Consider the following 11,454-nt stretch of genomic DNA (forward strand, 5'->3'; position numbering starts at 1 on the left):
ATTTGTTCAAATTTGTATTAGAATTTGGTAAATAAACTAGTGGGGAAAAGTCAGCTTGGGGAGGGGGAAGGAAGGGAGAGGGGGTAAAATGTGCAACAATGAATGAAAAATTAACTTTTCTGTAAACTTGCTAATATGACAATTAAAATATCTTATTTAAAAAAAACACATCAGAAAAAAACTACATACATGTTTGGCACAGGTTGAAGCAGCAAAGATTTTCTATAGCAACATTCTTTAGAACAATAGAGACATCTTGAAGTCTTAGAGCAAGTGTAATCAATATAAAGTAACTATCTATAAGAGAATGAAAGAAACCACACCATTAAAGATGAGAAGTTCTGATAGTGATTAAACAGAACTAAACAAAAAGCCAGCTTGCATTTTCTGTTACATGTAGCTTATTTTTATCAGACAAGTTTCTGTACCTTTTTCCTGTCTCTCTTTTAGACAAACGCCTGCAATGCTAAAGCAGAAATCTTGCAATACACTTGTAAATGAATCTCTGCTACATTCATACCGTTAGCCTCTGAACAGAACAGATGTCAGAAAGTAAAGATTGGCTGCCTGCAGATCAAGTTGCTGCTGCCAAGTCTCGCGAGCTTTGTCACTAACAGTTGATTGTAATGTCAGAGCAGTCCAATTTACAGATTAGAGCAGCGGATGCATTCTGCATTTCCCTGAAGTATTACATGATCGCAACTTCTTGCAAACTTTATCATCTTTGTTTCAAGGATTCAGGGGTAAGTTGCACTGAATTTACATCTCTTTGTAGCACAAGGGACAGTGAAATTCATCCTGTTGGATTCTGATCCTTTCAGGAGTTGCTGTGCCTCTTTGGTGCTCTGGGGAGACAGTCACTGGAGCTTATAAATGAGACAAATAAAGCAACCGAATAGGCATATGTAGTAAATCTCCCTATTACTCAGGGAACTCAGGTTAAGCCCATTTAACTGCTGAAGAAATGAGGCAAAATTGTAGCCCCGGAGAATCCTTGTTATGTATGTTGTTTCGGACCTCCCTAAGGAGAAAACCTTTTTATGCTGAATTTTAACCATAAATGTATAGTGAATCTTTCCCTGGAAGAATAACAAAAGTACTCTTTTGTTTTGTTTGACTAGTCTTGCTATTTTTTTTTTCTCTACTCTTTCATTTTTTTAAATAGCATGAAGTGAACAGTTCCTTTATTGCCTGGTTTAATAGAGTACTTAAACTACACTTTGTCATTTGAAACTTTCACATCAAACGTCAAGTGACAGGTCTACATTTCTTTTTTTAACAAGAAAATCTGTTCACTACAAACTTTACTCTTAATTTTGTCTTTATTTTTCTTTGTGTTTAAATTGTAGCATTTTAAAAGATATTTCTAGATTATTTTTATTTTAGAAATACTAACCCAAGTATATAGGCTTTTTACATATTTTAATCATGTTAATAAGGCATTTGCTTAATTAAGAGATTAAGCTTTAAGAAAATATGTATATTTAAAATAGAATTTATTTATGAACATAATATTTTATTATATTTATTTCTATTTACAATATATGGCTTTTAAAGTTTATACACATGCTTCCAAATATTTATGACTATATTTTATGATAATAAAGTTAATTAGAAATTATCACTAGCCTTTGTAAGATCTCTTGATATAAATTTTCTCCTGTTCCTTGATAAATGCTACTCTTATTTCATTAACACATTTGTTACTTCAAAGGCACAAAGAAGATTGAAAACCTGTCCTTACAATTCACAATGCAAATTTCTAGAGTTAACAATCTAGAAGGAAAATGCCAACTACAATTTCTGTTTGAATTTGCAAAGTACTTTTCAATTCTTGTAGTGGTTTTTTTGAGGGTTTTTTTTTTAATTGATTTTGATTGTTGTTGTTTTTTAGTATCCTGCTTCTTTAAATCTAAGCAAATGGGGATTTTAAAATCGTAGTTTTACTTTTATAAAATATAGGCTAATATTTTATCCTTTCACAGCTCATTTATAATATTAAAATTTTTTTAACAGATTAACAAGACATTTAAATCAAATATTCTTTTAATTTGATGCTTTCACAACAGCATCTGCTTGATCTTATCATAACTGCTGGCCAAATGTTAGAGAAGTATACTTTGAGTGCAATGACAACTTAAAAGCACTTGACACTTTGAAAGAAGATCCAAGGCTGTTCTGTAATAATTACCTGTTCATATTATTCAATTTTCACAGAATGAAAAATTCGTGAATGACATTCATCATTGAAGGTGAGGACAGGACATACATAATCTTCAGATTTAATATACTGACTCCTCTCTGTACACATCCTTTAAGTGCCTACTGAGTGTCTGAAGAATGTTTGAGAGACAGTGCTATAGTCTATTTATAAACACACTTCCTCAATTCTATGCTTCACTTAGCCTGTAACAAAACAAGCTTTCTAGGTTTCATATAAAGGCTCAGTTGTTTTAATTTGATCAAATGTATTTTACAGTGGTTTGTCTAGATTGCATTAAAATAAGTTAAATGATACTTTTCCCAACATCTTAGGAAATTTTCTTTTCATATAGGAATATATATTTCATTATTGTTTTCAATAGGAAAATCATTTAGAAAATTCACCAAGAAAAGTGGGTCTAAAGTCAGAAAAAATGTTATAAAGTTTAAGTGGATGTCCTTTAAAATAGTCTCTGATCCCATTATTTTGAAATTCTGTTAACAGTTCAGTTATGACAATAAGTAGCATTTATGACAATAAGTGACATTTCACAGCTTAATATTACATATTTCTTCTTAAAATTGGCTAGACAGTTTTGGGGCTAATTAAAATTTTAATTAGAAACTGCAAAGAAAAGAAAACACTACTTTTTGTCTTGTCTTTTTTTAAAAAATAAATGAGAGTGTTTTTCTTAAGTATTCAGTAGATGTTGGTTTTCTAGACTGCTAAATAAAGTTCTCACACTGTATTATTCACCTTTAGTTTTGCACCACTCAAATCTCATAACTCATTGTTTCAATTCCATATTCACATTCTCACCTTCTGTTGAAAATGTAATTGTGCCAATATATTACGTTCAGTTATCTAAAATCCAATATTTAGTGGTACTTGTGAAAATTTGTTCCATTATTTACAATAAATGTATTAAGAATTGTACAACAGACCAGGATAATACACTGCAAAGAGGACTGGGGTTGGGTGAGCAGAAGAAGGTAATTGTGTAACAATGAATGAATATTAAAAAGCAACAACAAAGAAACAACCCAAAACCCAAAAGAGTGAACTGGGAGTTGAGGAAGGAAGGTGGAGGGAATAAAAGTGTGAAACAATGAATGAAAGAAAATGTAAGGCCTCTGTAAACTTTTGTTAAAATCACAATTAAAATGTAAAAAAGTTATTAAAAAAGAAAGAATTGAGGTGACGTGTACTGTTGAGTTGGAACCAACCCATAACTAACCCTCTAGTGGGTTTTCAGAGGCAATTAATCACACAGGAGGAGACTGCCCAACTTTTTCTCTCTTTTTCTCTCGTGGAGCGACTGGTGGATTTAACTTGCATGCATCGTCATTGCAGGGCAGCTCTCACCAGCCAGCAGAGCTCCTTATCTTGGGAATTAAGAGTTGAAGTATTTATTAAAGGATAGTGCAAATTTGCTCTAGAATTCTTGAGAAACTTAACAATGAAATTTTGAACAGTATCAATATAGCTCTGAAGATATATAACATTTTCTCAGAGTTTTGCAATCGCAAAGACGAGATTCGAGTCCACCGAGTGCTCCCTGGGAGAAGAATGGACAATCTCCTCCCCTTATTTTTATTGTGTACTGTAGAGTCGGAACCGAACCATAGCTCACCCACTGGTGGATTTTCAGAGGAAATTAGTGATATGGGAAGAGATTGCCCATCTTTCTTCCACGGAGCAGCTGGTGGATTCGAACTGCGTGTCTTTGGTATTGCAGTTCAGCTTCTTGCCACTAGGCTACTGGAGTTTAGACTAGGGAATATCTCATTATGAAAATTACAGTGATATTTAAATAAAGTTGCTTCACTATATATAAAATAGTCACCTATATTAATAGTGAGTATATGGATATAGAGATATTTTACTATTACACTACAGATTTCATTAAAATTGCATGCTGTTAGGGACCTCTCTAAAGTACTCAGGAGCAACAGTGTCTCTCTGGAGACTAAGGTGCACCTGATACAGGCCATGGTATTTGCAATCGCTTGTTATGCATCAGAGAGTTGGACAACGACTAGGGAGGACAGAAGGAGAGTGGATGCTTTTGAGCTGTGGTGCTGGAGAAGGGTACTGAATGTACCCTGGACTGCCAGGAAAACAAACAGATTCATATTGGAGAGGATTAAACCAAGCTACTCCTTGGAGGCAAGGATTCTGGGGCTTCGCCTGACATACTTTGGACATGTTGCCAGGAGGGACGGGTCCTTGGAGAGGGACATCATGCTTGGGAGGGTGGAGGGACGGTGCAGGAGGGGAAGACCCTCTATGAGATGGATTGATTAGGTGACTGGGGTAATCGGGATGGGTGTGTCAGAGGCAGTGAGATTGGCACAGGATAGAGCAGGGTTTAGGGCTGTTGTGCATAGGGTCGCTATGAGTCGCAAACGACCCGACGGCACATAACAACAACATCCAACAGTGAGTAGCTGAAAGATGGAATTTTATTGCCATTCTTCCAATGAACTTATGATTACAAAGCATTATTGTGAATGTTAATGATCTTATTTGCAAGGTGATAATAGTTATCTTTGTCAGAAAAAAAAATCCATATATGAATAAAACAATAAAAAAAGCACTCTACAGACATATGAATAAAAATCACAAGAAAAAATTATAAATTAACACTAATTTACACCAGAATAATATGACACAGTTTTCAGGTATTAAAGCAATTATTGATTTTTTTTTATTCATTTTAATGAGAGTTTACAGAGACTTAGGGTTTCCAGTCTTCTTTGTTGCACTTTTCTCCCTGCCTAAAGCAATTATTTTTAAATATCTGAAGTACTATATTTATTAATTATACATTAGATTTTACTATTTGTCCCCACATTGTTTTGCTTTATTTTGGTTTGTATCCAAAACATGTAAGCATTGCATATCATTTATGTAATTATGCTTCACATTACTACATTTACATTGTGTTTCAAACATCAGTCAGTCATGCAGATTGTTTTATAAAATTAACCACCGTTGATCTATGGCTTCTATGCCCTGTCTTCTCAAGCCCCCATTGAGTTGCTTCTAATTCCTTCATCTCCACCCCTACTCTGCTCACCAAACTCTGTTATCTTAGTGATTCCTCCTGTCTCGAACCTCTCCCCTCTCCCCCTCTTCCCTTCCACTTTTGGGCTTTTATCCACATCTTACTAGTTATCTTTCTATCTTTATGGTAATAGTTTTATGAAGTATTTTTCCCTATGAGACTGAGTTATTTCACTCACCATTAATAATCTGTCATAAAATTATTTGTAGACATAAAGTTTGAAAAGTATCAGAGACAAAATATTATTTTTCTATTTATAAAGTCACAATAATATTTAAATAGAATTCCCCCCAAATCAAGCAAACTAAATGGTCTTACATTAAACTCAGAGTGATATTTCTAAGTCAGGCCATTGGAAGGATCACGTACAAGCAGAGATGGCATTTAGTTTGTTGAAACCACAAAAAAAGGAGGCTAATTTTGTATAACAAAATAATTTTTAAAAAGTCTATATTGATTTGTCTAAGGAAAAAGCCCTTAATAATTATGAAGACAATGGGGGTGGCAGCCTTGGTGACAGAGCTCATAACATTTCTCTGCTTTGAGAAATATAGTTTCATTTTTTAAATTATCAATATAATTGATAATTAGAAATTATTAACTTTACAAGCATGTTTACATTGTTGTGGTCATTGTTACTGGCTGTTGAGTCAACTATGACTAATAATTACCCTATAAATGTCAGTTTTGAACCTTGCCCTAATCACCTCATCATCTCTGTACACACATGACCTTATAGCCACAGTTACTAGATCAATCCGGTTTGTCTAGGTCTCCCTCTCCTACACTGACCCTCCACCCTTCTGAGCACCTTTCCAAGTCCTTTTCCAAGGACTGGCCTCTCTAGACAACATGCCCAAAGTATATAAGACAAACGTTTCAAAATCCTTGCTTCTAAGGAGCAGCCTGCTTTCATTCTCTCTAGGACAGAACTGTTATTTTTTTTAAGTAAAATTTTTATTTTATACTGCTTTACATATGAGGTTCGTATATGTTGTTTTTTTCACATCAGATCTTTCCCTTTTCCTTTACACACACCACCCTCCACCGATCAAATTGTGTGACGTTATGGTTAACCACCACTGCCATCTTCCCACTCACCCATCATCACCTCTCTCCTCACCCCCCCACTTTGATCCTCATACATGTTCCACAATAATGGTCCTATACAGTATTTGTCCTCATGGGACTGAGTTAATTCACTTAGCATAATGCTCTCCAATCCCTCCCAAGTAAGGTAATGATTTACATACCTGTTCTTTTGGCAGTCCGCTACCAAATATTTGGAATGTTTAGTACTCCTCTCCAACAGAATAGTTCAAAGACATCAGTTCTTCTTCTGTCATTCCTTCTTCACTCTACAGCTCTCAAATTCATAGTAAGTGATTGGAAAGACTATCGCCTGAATCAGGTGCGGCTCAATCCTCAAACTGACATCATTGCTCTGGAATAACTTGGAGAGGTCCCTGACTCAGTCTTTCCCAGCGCAATACCTCTTTTGATCTCCTGACTGCTGGTCTGAAGTTTCTTAACTATGGAACCAAGTAAGATGAAGTCGTTGACAGTTAAAATCTTTTCTCCATCTGTCATGATGTTACCTATTGAAGCAACCATGGTTTGGATCAGCAATTCTTAAAGGCTTTTGATTTACTTTATACTCTTCCAAGAACCAAAAGGATGTAATTAGAACCATATACATTTCAGAGTGCATAGTGAGTGTATCTGTGTGTTTGTGTGTGTGTGTGTGTGTATATATATATATATACACACACTATATATACACACACTATTATTTATTGATTTTTATTAGTTTTATTGAAAGTTTACAGAGACTTAGGTTTTCCATTCGTTCATTGTTGCACTTTGCTCCCTGTCCACCCCCTCCCACCCAATTCACTCTTCTTCTTGAAAAGTAAAACTTTCATTATTACGCAATCCCTCCCCTCAAGTCCATTCCACTGTGCAGCCTTCATTCAGGACTCCTGTCCTGACAATATTATTTATTTTTTTTAATCTAAATTTTAAAAAGAGTAACTCTTGATGTGATGGATTGACCCAGTAACTGGAGTCATGAGGGAAGGTGGAGCAGAGACAGCGAGATTGGCCAGCATAGAGCAAGGTTCAGAGATACTGTATATTGGGTTGCTGTGAGTCATAGTCAACTCCAGCGAACATAACAACAAGAACAACTCTTAATGTCACTTTTGACAGGGCTGTTTATTGGTACTCTTGCTTTAAAAAAAAAAGAAATTAAGTGGAAAATTCCTCTTTATTAATGCTTAGATCCCACAGGATTTGTCACTTTCTAGAAATGTGCTGGTGTTTAAAACACATCAGACTTTTTACATTTTTTGAGCAGAAATTTGTGACACACAACCTATCAGACTTCTTATTTTGCAGACACAATCCTGGGGTCAACTTGAAATTATAAAAATGACTGCACTTGAACTTGTAGGATTTAGCTTCCCAACTATTATTACTCTTGCTCACGGGTGCTATCCAATAGGCATAAACTCTTAGAAACCAGTTTTTACAACAGAGCTAAACTATGCTTGATACTTTACCATCCTTACAGTTTTTATTGAGCTTAATCCTATTGTTTCAGTCATTGTGTCACTGATAGTCTTCTTCTCCCCTAACCTTCCACCTTTCTAAACATGACATCTTCGTCCAAATTTTGTCCCTCCAAATAACTTGCCCAAAGTGTTTGAGATGAAGTCTCACCATTGTTACTTGTTTTAAAAAATTATTATTGTTATTCATTTTAATGAAAATTTCGAGACTTTGGATTTCCATTCATTGTTGCATTTTTCTCCCATCCCTGCCCCCGCAGTTTGCTCTTCTCTTTGAAAAGTAAAAGAAAAATTATTTCATTGTTATACAATCCCTCCCCCCAAGTCCACTCCACTCTGCAGCCTTGTTACTTCTAATGAGTATTTTGGTAGCTTTCCTTCCAGAACAGATTTGATTGTCCTTGTGACAATTCATTGATGGTAAAGTCAATATTCTTCACCTGTACTACAATTCAAAGTCATCAGTTCTTCATTGTTCTTTCTCATGAAGTGTCTGACTCTGTATGGAACAGTTGAAAACTCAGAGGTTAGGCATAGGCTTCAAGGTGACATCTATGGTTTTCCACATTTCAGAAAGGTCCTTGGCAGCAGATTTGCCCAGTTCAAAACAGCTTTTGATTTCTTGACTGCTAATTTCATGTATGTTGATTGTAGAGCCAAGTAAGATGAAATCTTTGACAACTTCATCTTCATCTATCATGATGATACTGATTAATCTAGTTGCAAGAATATGTATTTCCTTCATGTTGAGATAGAATTCGTACTAAAGAGTATAATCTTTGATTTTCAGCAAACATTTTCTTTTTCTTCTTTTTTAAAAATATTTGATCTTTCAGCAAGTTTTCTTCATTTTCAACAACCAGGTATTGTGTTTAATATAAAAGTAATATGTATACTTAGCACATAATTCTTTTCTTAACTCGGATAGTATACCGATTCTGATTTCTGGTAAACATGATGGTATTTTTACTTAGACTGCAATATTCAGATTTGGAATTTATATTTTCTTTTGTGTCTTATGTTACATCAAGTTTTCTCAATACTATCTGTGTGACAGATCCCCATTGAGTGTTTGTGTCTCTGTTTGCAAGTATTAAAATACATTAATATTAACTTACTAAACTATTAAATCTTCCTTCAATAAATAAAGTAGAGCTTTTTGCAAAGTGAAGTAATTTTTACTTTGCTACTCCTCTTATTTCTTTCCTAAATTAAAACTAAAATATCTCCAACCCATTTTAATTGTTTTCCCTACACAAACTTTGTGGTAGATGATTGTATATGTTCATAGTTTGTAGGAGTAATGGGAAATATGATAATTATTTAACATAAATGAATCATTATATTCACAAGGCTGCTAAAATTTCCAACTCCTCTCTCTTCCAGAAATCACTATGCAGAACAAGAATACAATCATATGCATCAAATATCTCTTGTGGTTTCTTCTCCTCTGTGTGTTTTTCAAGAAGTCACATTCTGAAGAAGACGTTGTAATTACAACTAAGCATGGAAGAGTGAGAGGAATAAATTTACCAGTTCTTGGTGGCATAGTAACAGCTTTTCTTGGGATTCCTTACGCCCAGCCACCTCTAGGTAGACTTCGATTCAAAAAGCCACAGCCCCTCTCCAAGTGGTCTGATATCTGGAATGCCACAAAATACTCAAACTCCTGCTATCAGAACACAGATCAAAGCTTCCCAGGCTTCCTTGGATCAGAGATGTGGAACCCAAACACAGACCTTAGTGAAGACTGCCTATATCTAAATGTGTGGATTCCAGCACCCAAACCCAAAAATGCCACTGTAATGGTGTGGATCTATGGGGGCGGTTTTCAAACTGGGACGTCCTCGTTACATGTTTATGACGGCAAATTTCTGGCTCGGGTGGAAAGAGTTATTGTCGTTTCAATGAACTATCGGGTGGGTGCCCTGGGATTCTTATCTTTACCAGCAAATTCTGAGGCCCCAGGGAACATGGGGTTATTTGATCAACAGTTGGCACTTCAGTGGGTCCAAAAAAATATAGCAGCCTTTGGTGGAAATCCTAAAAGCGTAACTCTCTTTGGAGAAAGTGCAGGAGCAGCTTCTGTGAGCCTTCATTTGCTTTCTCCTGGAAGTCATGCGTTTTTCAATAGGGCCATTCTTCAGAGTGGATCCTCTAATGCTCCTTGGGCTGTCATGACTCTCAATGAAGCCAGAAATAGAACGTTGACTTTAGCTAAATTTCTTGGTTGTTTAAGAGAAAACGAGACGGAGACAATCAAATGCCTTCGGAATAAAGACCCCCAAGAAATTCTGTTGAATGAAGTATTTGTTGTCCCTTCTGAATCTCTCTTGTCAGTAAACTTTGGCCCCACAGTGGATAGTGATTTTCTCACTGACATGCCAGACACACTACTCGAGCTTGGACAATTCAAAAAGACCCAGATCTTGGTAGGCGTCAATAAAGACGAAGGGACCGCTTTTTTGGTATATGGTGCTCCAGGCTTCAGCAAAGATAATGACAGCATCATAACTAGGAAACAATTTCAAGAAAGTTTAAGCATATTCTTTCCAGGAGTGAGTGACTTTGGAAAAGAATCGATTCTTTTTCATTATTCAGACTGGTTAGATGACCAGAGACCTGAACATTATCGGGAGGCGCTCGATGATGTTGTTGGAGATTACAACATAATATGTCCAGCTTTGGAGTTCACCAGAAAATTCTCAGAACTTGGAAATAATGCATTTTTCTACTACTTTGAACACCGATCCTCCAAACTTCCTTGGCCTGAATGGATGGGAGTGATGCATGGATATGAAATTGAGTTCGTCTTCGGTTTACCTCTGGAAAGACGAGTTAATTACACAAAAGCTGAAGAAATTTTGAGTAGATCCATAATGAAACGCTGGGCAAATTTTGCAAAATACGGGTGAGTGCTGATTTTGTCCTTGTTCATTTTGTCATTTTATTTTACTTGGTCTCTGGTGTAGACATCGTTGAAAACAGATGAGATTTCCTTACTTACTCTATTTTTACCTGTGCTGGTTTTGTTCATTTAATATGTAATGAATTTCAATATCTGTGTCAGAATTGCTTCAAAAAAATCTTAGAAGGATTTTTATGCTTAGAGAGGGACATCATCATGCTTGGGAGGGTGGAGGGACAACGCAGGAGGGGAAGACCCTCTATGAGATGGATTGATTCGGTGACTGGGGTAATCGCGATGGGTGTGTCAGAGGCAGTGCGATTGGCGCAGGATAGAGCAGGGTTTAGGGCTGTTGTACATAGGGTCGCTATGAGTCGCAAACGACTCGACGGCACATAACAGCAACAACAACAACCCCAAAATACTGCAAAATACTCACCATATTAATCTACTATCCTTTATAAATCTATATTTTTCTTGGGAATGGAACTGAACATGATCAAGATCATAAGGTTCACAGTTTTATGGTAATTAGGAATGTAACTTCTCCAGTTACTATGCAGTGGTATCGTGGTGCTGGGTACACAAAGAAACGTGTCTGCTCTGGAAAATGCAAGGACAAGATGGGAATGGAATTGGTTTTGAGATTACTCAAATTACATGTTATTTGATATTTGTTTTTCCAAAATACTGAAGAGCA

At 35.9% G+C, this 11,454-nt stretch overlaps 1 protein-coding gene across 1 annotated transcript in view; it reads left to right on the plus strand.

The window, feature by feature from the left end:
- Window positions 1–625: 625 nt before the first annotated feature.
- The window catches only part of LOC102868388 (cholinesterase-like), a 109,553-nt gene continuing 98,724 nt past the window's right edge, over window positions 626–11,454 (plus strand). Inside the window, exons 1-2 of the mRNA XM_006890378.1 lie at window positions 626–743; window positions 9,233–10,757. Of these exons, the coding sequence (XP_006890440.1) occupies window positions 9,241–10,757 (1,517 nt within the window). The 5' untranslated portion in view covers window positions 626–743; window positions 9,233–9,240. The remainder of the gene's footprint in view (window positions 744–9,232; window positions 10,758–11,454) is intronic.

Source organism: Elephantulus edwardii, unplaced genomic scaffold (assembly GCF_000299155.1).
Source record: "Elephantulus edwardii isolate Elephantulus edwardi_28Jun2011 unplaced genomic scaffold, EleEdw1.0 scaffold00088, whole genome shotgun sequence".
NCBI classification, from domain to species: Eukaryota; Metazoa; Chordata; class Mammalia; order Macroscelidea; family Macroscelididae; genus Elephantulus; species Elephantulus edwardii.